The 19,302-nt window shown below is 38.0% G+C and overlaps 1 protein-coding gene across 1 annotated transcript in view; it reads left to right on the top strand.

Annotated features, from left to right (window-relative positions):
• Positions 1-19,302, top strand: part of adcy2b (adenylate cyclase 2b (brain)) — a 74,112-nt gene that overhangs the window by 50,188 nt on the left and 4,622 nt on the right. Inside the window, exons 6-18 of the mRNA XM_026289094.1 lie at positions 5,130-5,241; positions 5,412-5,539; positions 7,588-7,746; positions 8,073-8,205; positions 9,706-9,882; positions 9,972-10,015; positions 10,162-10,242; positions 10,706-10,775; positions 10,897-10,994; positions 12,629-12,713; positions 15,072-15,209; positions 16,578-16,691; positions 18,624-18,808. Of these exons, the coding sequence (XP_026144879.1) occupies positions 5,130-5,241; positions 5,412-5,539; positions 7,588-7,746; positions 8,073-8,205; positions 9,706-9,882; positions 9,972-10,015; positions 10,162-10,242; positions 10,706-10,775; positions 10,897-10,994; positions 12,629-12,713; positions 15,072-15,209; positions 16,578-16,691; positions 18,624-18,808 (1,524 nt within the window). The remainder of the gene's footprint in view (positions 1-5,129; positions 5,242-5,411; positions 5,540-7,587; positions 7,747-8,072; positions 8,206-9,705; positions 9,883-9,971; positions 10,016-10,161; positions 10,243-10,705; positions 10,776-10,896; positions 10,995-12,628; positions 12,714-15,071; positions 15,210-16,577; positions 16,692-18,623; positions 18,809-19,302) is intronic.

Here is a 19,302-nt window from a genome sequence, read left to right as displayed (position 1 = left end):
TCACAGGTATTTATTGCAAAAACTGGCCAAAAAAGTGGTATAAGATTATCACACACAAGTTTGTGTTACATTCCGAGTCTTCTAAAGACGTCTAATATCTTTATGCGAAGAACAGAGTAAAACACAGTAAAACATAAGGTTTTAATCACTGAAAATAATCCTGCTCTGTTATGGTTCTTCTGTCATAGTTTTTGTATTTGTGCACAGACTGCCGCACACAGGATCTGAGTTTTGTAGTGGATGGAGATGGTGTTTTGCCTCAGAAGACATGGAATATTTATACTTCTTGAAAATAAATGATTTAAAGCTACAGAGTAACCTGCATGTTGAACAATTATGCTAAAGGGCTACCCTATGCGTCAAAAAGTGATGCTAAACGGTACTGACCAAAAGAGTGTGGAGTGAGAATATATTGGTAAAACACAGATTCATTCAGGAATTAAAGGCACAATATGTAATTTTTACCATCTGAAGGGCGCGTATACTAAAAAGAACAAAGAAACAAAGGTGTTGTTTGATGATGCGGTGACTGAGTGTGGAATCATGGGAGTTGTGGTCTTCATCCCATCAGCTGATGCAATCCGACGGGACTCAGGCAAAAATCATGTTCATGAGTTAATGATTTATTAACGTAGTAGAATGAAGCAGGGTGAGGCTAAAAGCCGTGAAAGCGAAACAAGGCCGCTGAACGAGTGCTACACACGGCTCCAAAGCAGCGGAGCTTTTATTTTGCCACAGTCAACCTCTTCCGGTCTTGCGTATGTTTAGTAAATCAGAAATGTTTTATCAAACTAGATACATTTGTAAGTTCTGTTGTAATGCTACTATGTGCGGTCATCACCAGTAAAATGCACAACATATTAAAGCATCTTTGGTGTTTCCATATTATTTCTGCAAAACAGGAATGGAAATCGAGGGGTTATGAGGTCATTGGCAGGCGGCACAATGACAGTATGGACACGGTCTGTGTTACTAGTTAAAATTGCTAATTTCTCTGGATTAAAACATACTTCGAAACATTTGGGATAATGTAAGTACACAAGTCAACAAAATAAATAAGACTGTTCTAGTGGTTTTTAGATATTTCAATAAAAAAATCTTACATATTGTGCCTTTAAACAAGTTAATCTTTTTATGTTTGAGCCATTAAATTATTCAGTTAACAATTAATTGAGAAACACAAATTTATTCATAAATAAAACAAGTTACTCTCTTTATGAGTGAGCCGTTGAATAATTTACTTATCCATTTCATTCAAAAGCACAGATTTATTTTGGAACTAAACAAGTTTCTCCTATGAGTCAGTCGTTGAATCATTTACTCATCAAATTCATTCAAAGATATATATTATTTCAGGAGCTAAAGAAGTGATTGTGAGTCATTGAATCTTTCACTCATGTCAATGATTAATTCAGTAACACCACTACTGAGTGTTGCTCATAGATGCAAGAGCTAATTCTCCTGTGACTTTGTTTAGAACTGTTTACTTTGGCTAAAAATAACAGACAAAAAAACTCTCAATATTATACTAAAATGCAACTATATTTTTAGTTTGTATACAAAATGTTTTATTTTTTAAACCAAGAATGAACCTACATGAAAACATTTAGCTTTTAATCTGTGTATTTAAATATATATAAAGCATCCAACCGAGACCCTGGTTGGTGCGCTCAGTCTGGCCATTGGTCTGCAGATGACCTGCCTGACGACAGACTCACGGAGGCTCCAATCTATCGGCAGAACTCCCTCCAAAATGCAAAACGAACTCAGGCCCCCTGTCAGAAACCACGTCTTCTGGAAGGCTGTGAATCTGGAAGATGTGATCAATGAACACGCGGGCTGTTACTTTAGCCGAGGGGAATTTAGGAAGGGGAACCAAGTGAACCGCCTTGGAAAAGCGATCCAATACGGTGAAAATCACTGTATTGCCGCTGGTTGGAGGGAGTCCAAGAACGAAATCCAGGGCAATGTGGGACCAAGGGGCTTTAAGTCGGCGTGCTGACCTGATGTACTCCAGGTTTTTGTGGTCAGTCCACACCAGAAATGGAATGGCCGCTCTCTCTCCAGCCAGTGATGCCACTCCCTCAAAGCCAGTCGAACAGCCAACAACTCACGATCCCCGATGTAGTTTTGTTCTGCGGGAGACAAACGTGTGAGAAAAAAGCACATGGATGCAGTTTATTATCTAGGGGGGATACCTGGGAGAGCACGGACCACGAACTGCCGGGAAGTATCTGGAGTCACCAGGATGGGGGCTGAGATGAATCTACGTTTTAATTCACTGAACGCTGCCTGAGTGTCCTCAGACCAACAGAAATTTACTTTGGTGGAGGTTAATGCCGTAAGAGGAGGCTGCCACCTGCCCGATGTTCCTGATGAATCACCGATAAAAATTGGTGAAACCCAGGAACCAATGTAATGCCTTACAGGAATCAGGTGCCGGCCATTCGGAGATGGCTCTCACCTTTGCAAGGTCTATGCGAATCATCCCCACCGAAATTATGTTCCCCAAGAACGAAACTGACTGTACGTGGAACTTGCACTTCTCTGCCTTAATGAACAGTTGATTCTCTAACAGCCGCTGAAGCACTTTCCGGAAGTGCTGGAAATGCTCCTGAAAAGAAGAGGATAAAATTAAGATATTATCCTTCTTTTTCACAAAAAAGAACCCCGCTCTGGCCGGAGAAGAAGAGGGACGAATAATACAGACTGCTGGAGAATCACTTAAATACTTCTCCATCACTTCTCACTCGGTCACGGAGAGGAAGTACAGCTGGCTGTAGACTTAAAGACTAGGAACTTGAGGTCCTCCCTGTGGTTCCTGGAGGTAAGAACACTCACCGAATCAGTGAAGCAAGAAATCTGCATAAGTGGCTGCCTGTCGAGCCCATGAGGTACTATAGGTGACTGCAGGGGTTGGATGGGTATATCCCGAGCGTGCGCCCAATCCTCATCAATGAAGTTGCCCTCTGCTCCCGGGTCAATGAGTGCTGAAGCCTTAAACAAAGCATGTTTAGTGAAAAAAGACACAGATAGATGGGTGTGTGACCTGTGATTGGGGGAAATGGCAGTACCAACCAAATGATCTCTGTGGTGAATGAATAGCCTTTACAGGGCACAAGTGAGCTTGATGTCCTTGAGCCGCGCAATACAGGCAAAGACCCTCCAACAGGCGGCGCGGTTTCTCCTTGGGCATGTGGCGCAAGCGATCCACCTGCATCGGTTCACACTCCTCGGCACTCAGGGATGGAGGGGCGGATGTGACTGGCTCTGAGTCTGCTCGAACTCAACAGCGTAGTTCTCTCCTGGTGTCTATACAGAGGGACAGACTGATTACATCATCCAAACACTCAGGGACCTCGTGAGTGTATAGTTCATCTTTGACAGAGTCATTGAGACCCTCTAAAAAACAAGCAATAAGGGCCTCAGTGTTCCATCCACAAGTAGCGGCCAGGGTGCGGACCTGCACAAAGTAATCAGCCACCGAACGTCTGTTGAAGACGTGCTAACAGTTGGGATCGCCTCCTTGCCAAAAAAAATCTTAATCATCTCCTCCTTAAGAATACTAAAATCAGAACAGCACCTGGCCTGTGATTCCCATACTGGGGTACCCCAATCACGTGCTCAACTTGTGAGCAGGGAGATGACATATGCTACCTTGGAGACTTCTGATGCGTAGGTTCTAGCTTGTGGAGAAAACACCACCTCGCACTGAATAAGGAAGGATTTACAACTTGTAGGCTCACCAGCGTAAATAGGGGGTTACTCACTCTCGGTCAGAGGAGAAAGTGGATGGGGAGAGGCCCGGGGGGTGGTGAAGCAAAATCTTACAGAGTAAGACGATCAAGTCTCCCCACCAAATCAGTGATTTGAGCCAACAAGGTGTCTACAGAGTGACAGGTGAAATCTCCATTTCGTGACAGCCCAACATCGCTCCCACAGACTGCCAAGTTGAGTCATCCGCTGGGTCCATTCTTGGTCAGTGTGTGGTGTCAGGTCAGATAAGGACCCAAGAGCAGATGAAGCTGAAAAAAGTAGTTTTATTTACAGAAGGAAGGCGAAGGCCTAACGTTCAAAAAAAAAAAAAAAACACTACTCAGCTTGGGAAAAAATGGCTCAGTTTTTAGCTTCCATCTGCACAGCGTACAGGTAATGTGCTCAGCCTCCGTAAGCACCAGGAGAGAAGGGAGCAATAAATACAAAACGGGAGACAGGAGAATAGTCGAGCAGATGGGGGTCAAGCGAGGTGCAGACAGAGCTGAGTACGGCGGGCAGCAACGGGGTCAAAAACAGGCCAGGTCAAGAACCAGAAGAACAGTCCGATAAATCCTGAGGGCAAAACACACGTTACATGTTATATGGAGAGATAGGACGGAACCGAAGCTGAAAACGGCTAAAATCACAGAACACACTGACAACGAGTGCTGAAATCAAGCAGAATAAATAGGGTAATGAGATAGAGGGAACAGGTGTGTCAGACAAGCCGCAGCATAGATTGCTAAACGGGATCAGCTGGCACTAGTATGAAAGGAAGGAAAACCAGAGAAAATAGATCAAAATAAATGAGAGAGAAAAACGGAAACAAAATGAGAGAAAGGGTAGAAAAATTAGGTGAAACAAAAAAATAAACAAAAAGAACAATAAGTAAAAAAGAAAGAGAAAAAAGGTCAGATCATACCCCAGTCCTGACAGTTACAGTGTTATATTATAATTTTATTGTTGTTTTACTCCCTCCTCTCATCTCCATTAACAAACCAACATTTTACAATTACATTCAGTTCACAATCCGTCCCTTTGAGCCACCCGGTGGTTGTTTCGCAAATGATTTTAACACGCGACTGACTTGCAGTTAACGCTACAGCCCTGTGGTGGTGGTTCACGCAGCGGTATTACCCGTTCTGGTTGTCCATCTACTGTAAGTGCAGTATCACAAAAATCATACTGCTGGTCTAAATATCACCATGGTTGTGTTTTTAAGGATGTTTCAGTACTGGATAACAAGAAAAATACTTATTCCGAAAATAATTATTTGCAAGGTGTGCATTAATTGCAGTGCAAAAACATAATTTAATACTCTTTAACAGTTTGGATAACTCTGCTTTTCATAAACATTTAAATATTTTCCACAGCATTCTGTATGCAGACATTGTTGGATTCACACGTCTGGCCAGTGACTGTTCACCTGGAGAACTGGTCTACATGCTCAATGAGCTTTTCGGCAAATTTGACCAGATAGCCAAGGTATCATATGTCCTAACAGGCATGAGATATAGCCTCTGTGACAACTAGACCCAGTCTCTAACATACTTTCAAATTGATAAATTGATATATTGATATGATATTAAAAAAAATTTGCTGTATAAAATATCATGTCTACAGTAACTGCTGACTTAATGGTTTGTTTGATGCAGGATAACGACTGCATGCGGATCAAGATCCTGGGCGACTGCTATTACTGTGTGTCAGGGCTGCCGGACCCTCTGACTGATCACGCCAAGGACTGTGTGAAGATGGGGCTGGACATGTGTGAGGCCATCAAGTAAAAGAGCACGCTATCTTTCTCAAACTAGATTATAATTGGTCCATCACAGCGACCTGCACTAAAATATGTTTGCATAATAACCACTAAACTGTATTATTGACCTTTGTCACAGGAAATTTCAGTTTCCTACATAACTGTGGTAGTTTAAATGTCTGTGCAAACACGCTGTAAAATTCAGTCTTAATAGGCCATTTTAACCTAAATATTACTGGTTTACAATGCCGTACGGTTGCCAGCCTGTGGAACACCTGCTGGGCATCTCATAAGTCAGTGCCGGTTAGGATTTATTTTGAGATAATGACCAGCTGATTGTACATTACCCATTTTCCATTTCTTCATTAGAACAAAAAGACCTTTAGAGTTATATCTGCTTCAAACTCCTAAAACCAATACACATGAGGTGTTTGTCACATTACACCTTTACATCATCTACAAAAGACCATTTCTATGTCCATTTTTCCCATGGTGTCTGTCTTTTCAAGCACTACTCTCGGAGGCTGAAATAACCCTCATACTCAAGAGGCTCAGATGTGTGATGTTGTTGAAACCCACACGTTCTCCTTTTCATCTCTTTCTCCATCTCAAAGTGCAGCCCCTTTTTCCAATCCCTTTCAAGATTCCTCACCCATTCTTCATTCATCCGCTCTCTTGCCACACATTTGCTTTACGTTACACTACTGCAATGTTTTTCTTTTACACACACACAAATCCATTTTAGGGGGTAATTGAGAACCCTCCCGTGTATTTTCCAGCATGACATATCTCAAGCTGAGGGGCTCCAAGTAATAAGAATGGTGTGTGACAGATACACTGAAATTATCTGTCAGAGAACTGAACACACCTCCTGGGGTACCATGTACCTTTTGTTTTGAGGGAGCACTAGAGGCTGTTTTAGTTTTGTTTTGTTTTTTTGAAAAAGCACCATTGGCTGCTTTTTGATTTGTTTTGAATGAACACCAGCACCTTTTTTTGAGGGGGGGTTAAGCAATTTAATACTGGTCCACAACCTAGAATAGCACCAAAACTAGCTTAATGAAAGTGACGTGACATAGTAAGGTTACCCATACTCGGAATTAATGTTCTGCATTTAACCCATCCTAAGTGCGCACACACACACTCACCATGAACACACACCTGGAGCAATGGGTTGCTCAAGGGCACCTCAGTCATGGTACTGAAGGTGGGAGAGACCGCCGTACATACACTCCCTCCCACCTACAATCCCTGCTGGTACGAGACTCGAACCCACAACCTTTGGTTTACAAGTCAGACTCTATAACCATTAGGCCACGACTTCCGCATCCTGCCTCATCCATTAATCCATCCTGCATAAAAAAAAAACTGCTGGTCTAGACAGTTTTTTTGCAGCAGGAACATTCAAACGGGCTTATCTGAAACACAAGATATGATACGTTCTGAGTGCTGAATGAATATATACCAGACACACTCCCTCATAAACCAACACGTACTGCTTGCAATCCTGGCACCTTCTGATGTTTACTTTGCTAGAAATATTTCTGGTGTCAAGCCGAGTTATGTCAGTGAAATATGGTGCTGTTTCAGTCATTTCAAAGGATGGAGGGAGAGCCTGAGAAGTGTGTACTAGCTGTAAAAGAAATATGTTTCATGACGGGAAGAAAACTTGCCTTATTTACATACAATAGTAATATAAAATCAGGAGTACCCAAACGTGTTTCTTATGATTTAAAAAACCTTTCAGTCCAAAGGTTTATGTTTAAAATTAGCTTAGTAGACAAATATTAATTGTGCCTACATATACATTTCTTTCAAAATTTTGTAATAAAAAATCATTTTTACGTATTTTTTAAGAATATTTTAATACAATTTAATTCTGAAAGTTGATTAAAATGCATTTGGAATTAATTACATGCTGATTAAATAATAATCACAATGTCACAATGAGTTACATAAACACGTTTTCAATTACACTATAGTGGCAAATAATGTAATTTTTTTTTTTGTATTATTATTATTTAAAAGTATCTAAAATAGTAAACAATGGGCAAATTTACTTGTTATTTCAGGAAGGTGAGAGATGCTACCGGAGTTGACATTAACATGCGTGTTGGAGTGCACTCTGGGAATGTTCTCTGCGGTGTGATCGGCCTCCAGAAATGGCAGTATGATGTTTGGTCACATGACGTCACCCTGGCCAATCACATGGAGGCGGGGGGTGTACCTGGGTAAGATCAGCATATGACTTTTGTTTTTCCCCTTTTTATGATTTTCACATATTTGCCACAAGTGCTATTATGCTCATGGAGGGTTCTTGACGTTAATAAAAATGCTCTGTTGAGAGCACAGTGAATGTGCTTTTGTGCTACTAATGAGTGTTCGTTGAATAACCCCAAAAATAACAAAAACGCAAAGCACTACATTCATTTTTTGTATCTCGAATCTTTTGTCTCTGTGGGCATTGGAACATTTGTGAAATACTCACATAATGCACCTGTTTTTGTGAAGTGTTCTTTCATTCGCCAGCCTGTAATAGTTGTGTGCTCCTCTCCAGACGGGTTCACATCTCTTCTGTGACACTGGAGCATTTGAAAGGAGCGTATCAAGTCGAGCCAGGCAACGGACAAAGCAGAGATTCTTACCTGAAAGAGCACGGCATCATCACGTACCTAGTCATCAACCCGAAGGTAAAAAGTGATGTAGTCCAGCTTTCACATTTATAAATAACTAGACATTTAAATTTTCTGAAGACAACAGTGCTGCTTTGTGTTTGCTAGAGGTTTCATACTGGCCTAAATCATGTTAGGAGTTTAGAACAAATATCAGCTATGATAATAACTATTGTGGAAACAATAAAAAAATATATTTTGAATAAACAACATAATTATAAATAACAAAAATGTCTGTTTATTACCCAGAAAATTAGTTAAAAGTATTAAACATAGACAAACCAACACCTGCTGCGTGATAGTTAATAAATCGTGTCATAATGTGTCTAGTTATGCAACTTTGCATTGCATTCAATTAAATTCACCTTGAGCACTAATTAGCATAATTACACTATTTAGACTGTGCGGTTACACAAACGTGACTTTGTGGTCATATTTGACAACCGCAGGGAGTGTTTGTCAAAACACAAGTTCGAGGAAATGGGCATCAAGACCCAGAAGATTCCTGAACATCCGTCCATTCAGATGTGTGTGGGCTTTTCAGCCCACAGATATCATAATGCCTGGCACCATATATTCAAATAACAACGCCTATTCTTTTATTTATTCTGTGCCTTATTTACTTTCCAACAATGCATTTGCTTTGCCCGAGGTTACAAAAGCAACAAATTCTTCTCATAAGAGACTCATACATTTATTTCTGTTCAGTTTGAGCCTTTGGGCCCCTCTTATCATAACAGCCCACTGCACACCCACTCCCTCCACACTGCCGTTATGATGACTGCTTTTGAGTTTGGAGGGCTTTTGCTTGTTTGTTTAGTTGTACTCTTTTATTTTATCAACTGTTGTTCAGTTAATGCCAATTAGCATTTTTTTGTTTTATTCTAATGGATGACTGTCAATGAATCAAGTTGCTGTAAAGTAGTCCGTACAGATTTGAGGCACCCACTGTTATCTTTCTATACTATAGCAGGGTTTTTCTATCGTTTGGTTTCAAGCTAAAGCACCCTCAAATATGACGAACCTCTTACAAGAGACCCCTTTCATACAATGCATATTAATTAATGTGTAAAGCAGCTTTTTACATGAATGAATATATATTTTAATAAGCCATTTTATATATTTTTTTAATGTATAAATTTATATATAATAAGAAATGTGAACACAAGACACAGTTTTCTCTCAAATTTAATTCTATTTTTATTTCAAATTAATTTAATTAAAAAAAAAAAAACAGTACATGGCGCCCCTAAATAAGATTATTGTAAGAAAATCTGGTTACAATTAAATTAGCTTATACTGAATGAAAATGTTAATACAGAGTACACAGAAATACACAGTCGACAGAAATATCTTGAATATCAGTATCTGATCACGTAATACACTTGGATCAAGAATGTATTATAAAACACATCTGTGACCCTCCGCTTCAGGACATATTCTTCGATTTTTTGGATTTCTGTGCTGTTATATCCATTTAGACTCGTACTTCATGCTGTGTTTCTACTTCATGCTTAGGCAGAAAAACGGAGTCCCCCACAACCTGCTCGGCCTCGTCCCACTCTGGATGGGGTCAAGATGAGAGCGTCTGTCCGCATGACGCAGTACCTCGAGTCCTGGGGAGCAGCCAAACCGTTTGCTAACCTCCACCATCGAGACAGCATGACCAACGAGAATGGCAAGATCAACACACACGTGAGTCAACCTGAGCACACACGCTAAAAATACAGTCATTCTAATGGGAGATTTACATGGTGCTTACTGTCACTTTTTTTTTCTTACAGGATGTGCCGTTAGGGCAGTACAGCTTTCAGCAAAGGTCTGAAAGGTCAGTTTTTTGACTGTTTATTGCTTTACATAACACAAAAAAACAAAAATCTAAATTCAAGTAAATAACCTTTCAGTACATTCACACTGACCTCATTTACATTTCCATGGTTGTTTAAAGACTCTCTCTCTCCTTTTCCCTTTTAGAACAAAATCTCAGAAAAAGAGATTTGAAGAGGAGTTGAACGAAAGAATCATTCGCATTATTGATGGCATTAACTCACAGAAGTAAGCATCCATAATGCTTTGCATCTTATCCATATTGAGTAATTCATGAATTGCTAAATAGCTAAATGTTAACAAGGATCAAGTCTGACCTCGCAATGGGATTCAAAATCTTAACTAAATCAGCAATATATATATTTATTTATTTATTTTATATATTTCATATTTATTTTATTTTAGATTTATTTTATTTTAATTTAAAATGTATTTAGTAAAATAAAAACAAAATATTCAGTTGATTTATTAATTAATAAAACAAATTATAATTTATATAATATTAAATAATTAAATAAAAATGTATTTATTTATATTAAATACAAAAAATACAACACTTCGTTTGACAGTTTTTCACTTTTAGAGTATTTTTTGCATCAGTGTCACCCAACAAGCTATTATAATAGCGATTCATCGTGACAATGAGATTGAATTGTTACAAATGACTTAATTTATGCTTTCTTTCCACCAGACAGTGGCTGAAGTCGGAGGACATTCAGAGGATTTCTCTGTTCTTTCATAATAAGACACTCGAAAAAGAGGTACATTTCACCTTCAGATGTATTATTGAAAGGCAAATACTCTGTGCTTCACTGTAAAGAGAAATCTGCATCTGAACAAAAACGTATAGAAAACCGTAATAGCTTTTTTTTTTTCTTACAGTACAGAGCCACAACTCTGCCGGCCTTCAAGTACTACGTCACCTGTGCTTGTCTCATTTTCTTCTGCATCTTCATAGTGCAGTTCTTAGTCTTGCCAAAGTAAGGGCCATCTCCACCACATCCTCCAAGTATCTCATTGTCTTTTGCGATGCAATTACGCGGCTGTCTCCCACAGCTCTTAGACCAAGTGACACATAATAATATTACAACATTTCTATACAATTGAGAGAAAATGAGTGCAATGATAAAGAACAGGATGATGAGAATGTCAATGCCAGCCTGAAAAAGACAGCCCTGAGGAGACAGTTATAGATTTTTTTTTAATCAGAGGCCAATTTGGTTTGGAAATGATGTCTCTCTTTTGTATGAAGTCAGAAAAATCTATGCAAGACTTCACCCTAATTTACTGCTCATGCCTAACGAAAACGCATTCACAAGAGTCGAGAGCACAGCACTTTCTCTCAAGCAGAGTTCTCACCTCCTGACATTGATTTTATATCAGATTTATAATGAGATATGGCACCACAAAGACTAGAACTAAATGCTTTTGTTTCCATATCCAGAAAGCCTTTAAAATATGTGATGCTTGCTTGTTTTTTGGCAGCACCAAAGCCTTGAAGTTCAGCTTCTAGTATGTCTCACACTATTTCTTCTATTTGAACGTTAACTTGAATCTTGATTAAAATATATCTTTTGTTGTTATTCTAAGCAATCAGAATTGTTTTCTCCTATTGATTCCAACGATCTACACTGAAGAAGGCATATGTTAACTAAAACTAAATCTATTGAAAATTGTTTCGCTTAAAAGCTGAAAAATGAAATTAAAAATAAAAATATTAGAATATATATCATTGCATAGCTGCTCACCAAACTTACACGGGAAAGAAACAGAAGACATTTGCCTTACTAGATGTCAATGTACATACAGCCGGTTTAAACTGAAGTATCAAAATTACAACAATTAAAGCTAAATAAAAATTAAAAGTATCAGAAAGAACTTTTGAAATGTGAATGCTGCTTAGCAACTAACTGAAATAAAGAAGTTTAAGTTAAATTACAAAAATTTTGATTATCAGAATAAATAGATTTCTTTGATTACAAATGATTAAATAATTAAACGAACTGAAATAATTTGGGCAGCAGCTATTTGCAATAAGTTTAACTAGCGAGAGATGCTATTTACACCAAATGCAAATAGCCATAGCTTCTGTTTATTTTCTGCAATTAATGCTACTTTTGCAAATAGGGGCAAATATCTGCACTTCAGTGTACTTTATAAAACTGTATGCAATAATAATGTAGGAGTGTAAATTGTAAGTTTTATTAATATTATTAAATGGATGCTGACTTATCGGGACAAAGCCGTCCATAAACCTACCCGAACCCTGTCCAATACTTCATTATCAGCTTTAGATTTTTTTCCTTAATTTTAATTGAAAATAAATGCATTTCTGATGTGATATGAAATGTGACAAGGGACAAGAACGAATTCGGCAAAGGACGGATTCGAACTCGAGTCAGTCGCATCAAAAAGTCTACGCTACATGTTTTACCACTGGAGCTGTTGTTTGACAGCCGTGTTTTGTAATGTTGACTAGTCCAACAACGCAATGGTGGGCAATGTTAGTGTAAATAGACACTACGAAGTAATATTAGGCTAAATTACAATAAATAAAAAACTGATGATGAATACATATGCTTTGGAGTATCTCTGATGATTTTGTCTCTCACAGAACCACCGTTCTTGGAGTTTCGTTCGGAATGGCCTTCCTGCTGCTCGCCTTGATCCTCGCCATTTGTTTTGCTGGTCACATACTGGTAAGTGGTGCTCGCACTTGAGGACGGTAATATTAAGAAGCTTTCTTTGAGAGTGAATTGTCAGTGAATGAGGCAGGTTGGCTTGTCTATTCAGTCTATTCAGATGTTGACATGTTACATATTTTTCCATTTTCCATGAAGGAAATAAATGTGTACTCAAATGTCATTTAATAAATCATTTAAGGTTTCCGCACATTTGAGACCCTCGTCTTATTAGACAAAATGCCATACCGGGAGGAAAAAACACCATATCAAAACGAGGCTGAAATTTCCTTGTTTTAACCCGAGGAACAACACTCTTTCTCTGCCCTTAGGGAGCGTTGTCTGTAATCAAATTACAAGCTACTTTGGACCTGTGGAACATAAATGGCTTAAGTAAATGTCAGCTGTATGTCTCCCTATTTTCTTTCTCCTGCTCTTTCCTCTTTAATATATGATGAAAGCTTAGAGCGAAATGGCTTATTCAATATTCAAAGGCCTGTAGATTCACTCGTGGGAAATCAGTCAAGAACATGTTCTGGTCATATTCCACCCCAAAAAAAACAAAAGAGAAATTATGCCTATATTTATGGTGCTTCTTAAGCATCAAATCAGCATACTATAAAGATTTCTGAAGGATCATGTGACACTGAAGACACTTAAAATATATTAAAATAGAAAACATTTATTTTAAATTGTGATTATATTTCACAGTATTACAATTTTTGCTATATTTGTAATCAAATAAATGCAGCCTTTTTGAGGATAAAAAGACCTCTTTCAAAAACTTTCAAAAACATGTTCAAATGGGGCCATTTTTATAAAGCTCTGGCACTCACAATCTGAGTTTCTTTTATGGTAGGACCCTCTTTTGGTTTCACAGATAACTGTCAAAGTCATAAGTGCCTGGAGCTCTGTGGAATCTAGTTAAGAGGCTTTCTCAGTTTTGTTTCCCATTTATCTGATGTTAGAGTTCACATTCGGCCCACAGATTTAAAAATATAAAAATAGGTTAAGGTTATCCAGTAGAAGTGATAGGTTTAAATATTGAAAGCTGTTTTTTGTATTGACGATGTAACTAATGTGTGATTGGCTGGTGAGAGTTTTTTTTTTTTTGTTGTTTGTTTAGCTCCTCTACCTCTTTTATTTCTTTTTGATTTAAGCCAGAAGCTTTCTTCTACAGGGTCTAGGTTAAGTGTTTTGTAAAGGGCTGTTCCACTTCAGCCCCGTTAATACTCATCCTGACAGTGTAGCATAAATTCACTAAAGGTTACACAGCCTCTACAATCATTACATTAGTACTGCAGCCAGTGCAAGGTGAGTTTTACAAACAGATCTCAGTTTCTTCATGGCCACTGTTGGAAACTCAAAAGCGAGGGCCAGGAGACTGTTGGGTATCTTCAGCAGGACTCTTTATTGAGAACGCGCTGCATGATGCTGAAGTCATCAAAAGTCTAACTAAGGCAGTGATACATTGTAGTTTATATACCTTTAGGGGGCATTGCTTAGAAATGGAGACAAAGCATCTGGGTGACGACCTTAAACACAGCATGCAAATGAACTATTCAGGTATAACAACCTGCCCCATTTCACCATTCCTAATCCAACAAGCATAACTACTCAAAGATTGGGACAGAGGCACCAAGAGCCATTACAAACAAAAGGTGAGAGACTCGGTAATCAGGCTCATTTGACTTACAATGAAGAGAAGGGAAGCAGAGAGGAACTGGCATGAAGTTCTTGCTACTAACGTTACTTAAGTGAATCATTTGTCTGATGCCTTCTTATTTACCTTAAATGCTAAATACAATGTACTTCACCTTACTTTTTCATGTGATGGTCTGTCAGGATTTAGGATCAGTAGATCTAAGACAGATTCTTAAATTCCTCTTTCAAAATCACCGAAAATCGGTTGCTGGTAAATAGTGGTGTGCTAAGCTACAATTCTAAACTGTATTATTATTATTTTTTTTTTAACTGATTGAAACAAACAATGGGAAATTTCGTTTCAGCCAATGAAATTGCTGTTGGGGTCCAAGGAGGGTCAGACATTACAAGGAAGGAAAACTATACCAGATATGTTTCAGAAGGGAAGAAGTCCTTAATTTAGTCAATTACATTTTTATATAAATTATGGAAGTAAAATTAATTGTGATTGACGCTTCATGTTCACTTCCTCCTTCAAGTTGATTTAGATGGCTTTTTTTTTTGTTTTGTTATATGTTCACTTACTGTAAAGTTATGTTTATTAATGTGTCTCTGGCTTGTGGGGCACAGTCATAACCTTGAGCATTTGGAATAGAAGCAGATATGCTAATGACATTGGTGGGAGTTAAGCTCGTTTTTGTTTTGTTTTCTACTTTTCTCTTGTTGCTGTAGCAATGGGGCAAAGCAGCCTCCTGCACAGTGCCCAGGCTCCCCAGCTCCTCTAAAGTCATCACCAACAAGCCCTGGATACGACTTGCGCTCACCATGGCAACCACTGCACTTATCCTAGTCATGGCCGTGTTCAATATGGTGAGCATCACTACTACTTAATACCTAGTATATCAGCTATATTAGACTGCTTTTAATGACTGACATTTATTAGATTCAAATACTGTATAATTTGTTATTATTGAGCATGTCCAATAAGCAAAATATCCTGTGCTTTCCTTGGTTATGGTTATGCCGACATATCAACAGCCTGCTGGCTTTATGGTTCAGTAATTCAGGGAACTAGAAATAAGGGTAATACTAAAATCTTGATCTTACCTAGTTTTTTAAACCTCTTGTGACCTGAAAGACATGTAAAAGAGGATATTTTCCCCAAATAATATTACAAAATATCACTACGCTATTAAAGTTTTGTTAGAAGTCCCAGTTTTGTGTATATAGAAAATAGAAGGGGACAAAGTACCAAACCCTGAGGAACCTCACAGATAGTAAATGTGATATAGGTACTGTTTAACTTCATAATAATGTGAAGAAAATACATGTAGTGGTACAGTTCAGCTCTTATCATACCAAACTTTGAGAGCTTAGATCAGGTAATAAACTTGGTCAAAGACTGCAACAAAGACAGATGATATAAAGGCCAGTTGCCTTCTTTGTTAAATGGTGTACAATTTTCATTCCTAGCATACATAAACCTATCAGTATTTACAAAATATATTACATGACACATTCATTTAGAAAGTTGGCTGATAAATCAGTTTTTGGTCCAGTTGGAGGGCTTTAGCTGTGGAATCTGTGGTGGTTCACAGTAAAGCCCAGAGTAGAATCAGTGTCAGCTGTCTGGTTGGATTCATTTTCATCGGTATTCATCGGTTAGCATCACAGTACTAGGGCTATGGTCCAGTATGGATCTAATTATGTTATCCCTGAGCACAAGTGAGTGGTTGTCTCTGTGAAAGAGAAACACAAGAGGAATGTGACTGAATACTTGAATTTTTTGGTTTCACATATCTTAAGATCAAATGTTACACTGTTCAGCTATACTTGTTTGAATTTTTTTTTATTTTGTTCTCTTGCAGTGACAGTTATGCATTTGTTATTGTGTCTTAAGTGTCAAAACATTTTTTGTCCACTGTATTTCTATAATAAATGAATTAAAGTAATCACATACACCACAGATAACATGCTTCAGACATCTCAGCATCTTTTCAATTACATACTGCTTCAACTGGACAAAAACTGTATCCATAGATACTTCTGTTCTGCCTAAGTTGGCAGCTGGTTATCCTGTTTTTCCAATCTGCTTACAGCTTATTGATTTCTGTTGAATTTTGCACTTGTGTAAAAAAAAGTGTTATGAACTACTATGATGCATATTTGTCACAAATGCAACAAAAATTTCTGCTGTAATGCTCTAAATATTGTTTTCTCCATCTGTTGGGTTTTAAGTTCTTCTTAGGCGAAGACAAGATGATAGCATCACCTCCACTCAACGTTTCCAACAACAGTATGGATGGTCCACATGGTCAAACAGTCTCCTCAAACAACAAGTTCTACTTGCCAGTAAGCTGCAACAAATCTTATATCATGCCTTTTGCCCACAATTCTTGATAACTTGCTTCTCAGAATGGAGTGAAATGAATAACCTTTTATTTAAAAACCCACATGAAAACATTTTGAGACAACTTTTGAGATGGTGGTTTTAAAAAAATGCTTTGTATCTATCATTGACAGAACAGACTTGCAATGAATTATGATTGTCATGTGATAAACCAATTTTTCTCACGCCATAAGGATATAATAAGTCACTGTATACTGTGCGTGCTTATGTATGGTGACACTGCAGTGACATTTCACAGATGAAAGATATACTGGAAAATATAGTTATGCACTGAGAGCTATGAATGACTGTATATCTGTAGATCTCTACAGATATCAAGATGCTGGACAAAAGAGTCCTCAAGCGTTTTCCTAGAATGATACAGTACATTGGTTTTTAAAAAAGACGCTTGGTGTACATGACGTTTTCATTTCTTAGTAACATCTATTTTATAATATTTCAGGCTTCTGTTATTAAAGAGCAGGTTGTCTGGTATTTCAAAGTGTCCTAGTATGTGTTGGAGTCCCCTAAAAGAGGTTTAAATGCATCTAAGTTCAGAAAACATTGACATTTTCTCAGAATATGCATTTAATATAAGAGTCATTTGCCAATGATTCCAAAATGATTAGTTCCTAGCAAGATCGGAGCAAACCCCTCCCTTCCATTAGCCTACTCTTCTCTGATTGGTCAGCACGCCAAGCCTGTTATGATTGGCCTAGAGGAGTCTTTGAGCCAGTAGGCCAGCGCTACCATTGAAAAAGCACCTTTACATAAAACAATAATATAGTGTGCCAATCCGTTTTTATAATTATGTCAAAATACAAAAACACTTATGCAAACCAACTGTGACCACAGCTAAAGTTTAGCTGCTAAACTGCGAACACTAAAACAATAATGGTGGATAGCCTACATTAGCTGAGTGCTAACGTGACTAACTGATGAAACAATACAGTTTGTAAACCACAATATGTCTGCTGTAATGTTTGAAGAATGACAGACAAAATACACTCTGCCTTAACTTTTAATCAGAACACAGAACAGAGTATAAACACCAATTTCACAATTATTATAAAGTCTGTGTGTTACAATACATTCTTTATTATTAAATGAAGTAACAACAAAATCATTAGAACACCATCAGTCTACAATAATCGACACATTCTTAGCAAATAGTAAAGTTCTCAGAGAAATATCAGAACTAGTTCAGTAAGACAGTAATATGTTTTCCCTGGAAACCTAAAGCTGCACTAGGTATACATCACATATTAGATATATTGAGCACTCGATTGAAAATGTACATATAATGTATCAATCGTACTTACAGGTTGTGGTTCGGAGAGCTTATTAGTCCAAATTAAGAAGATTAGAAGCCAACGAAGATAAAAGTCAGGATTAGAGAAGCAATCATTGATAAAATGACATGCACAAAACAAAAGGTTCGAATTGTATTTCTGTGGTATCCTTGAACACAGCGTTATCTCAAAATGATGTAAACACACTAATAGCAGAAGTGTTTGTGGGCAGGTCAGACTCTGTTTGTATTTAACGGGCAGGCGGGGATGATACATATGTGTTACCGAGTGACGTATACCGGTTACAGGCAAAAGATTCGAAAATATGATGACTCGTTAAGGTGACTCTGAGTCGACTCTCTTTTGAGAGACGATATCTTTATTTATCCTTAACTTTTTTGATTAACAACTTTGCAGATTGTTTTCATTTAAGGATAGCTACATTATAAACTGCAAAAGAGATATTTTTTTAAAAACCCATATGACCTGCTCTTTAAATACTTAGCATTTACATTCAAGCTTCATAGTTCTCTTTTGATTGATACTGATTGGCCCTGATGAATGTACAGATGTGAATCTGACTGGCTGTCTCTGCCCCGGCAGTATTTCATCTACAGCTGCATTCTGGGATTGATCTCATGCTCTGTGTTCCTGAGGATAAACTATGAGCTGAAGATGATAATTATGCTTGCTGCTGTAGTGGGTTATAATATCATCATTCTTCAGACCCACGCCTCCATACTGGATGACTACAGCATGGCCCTCTACAAGACCAAGCAACCCGACCGGTACTGGACTCCCATTTTCTCCCACATATAGTAGTCACAAAAAGTTGTCACAAAAAAAATCTGTAGTTTTATTTATTTGTAGATGTACACACACACAGTGAGTAAAATAATGAAGACTTTTTCCAGTAGGTCTCTCAGTATCTCCAGGGATTATGAGTGACAGGTGCTGCTGCTGAGATGCCAGGCTTTGTTTGGATTAGTCTTTTTGGAGGATTTAACAGTGAAGGATGAAAAACATTTTTAAACGACAGCCTATTGTATTTCTCTCTTAATTTTTTTTTCTGTGGTATTATTTTTTCTTTGTTTCTTTTATTGTTTTTCTCCTTTCCTTGCCTTTGTTAAACATTCCTGAATGGATTAAGATTACGGAATGGGTCAAATTGGCCACTGCAACAAATGCAACATTTATGCCCGTGCCTATGACATATATAATCTGAATTTGGTTAGACGAACACAAAGTTGCTGAGGAGTTTGTATAGCCAATACAATTGTAT

Source organism: Carassius auratus, chromosome 19 (assembly GCF_003368295.1).
Source record: "Carassius auratus strain Wakin chromosome 19, ASM336829v1, whole genome shotgun sequence".
Classification (NCBI taxonomy): domain Eukaryota; kingdom Metazoa; phylum Chordata; class Actinopteri; order Cypriniformes; family Cyprinidae; genus Carassius; species Carassius auratus.
The sequence above is the reverse complement of the archived record's forward strand: the minus strand, read 5'-3'. Positions and strand labels throughout refer to the sequence as shown.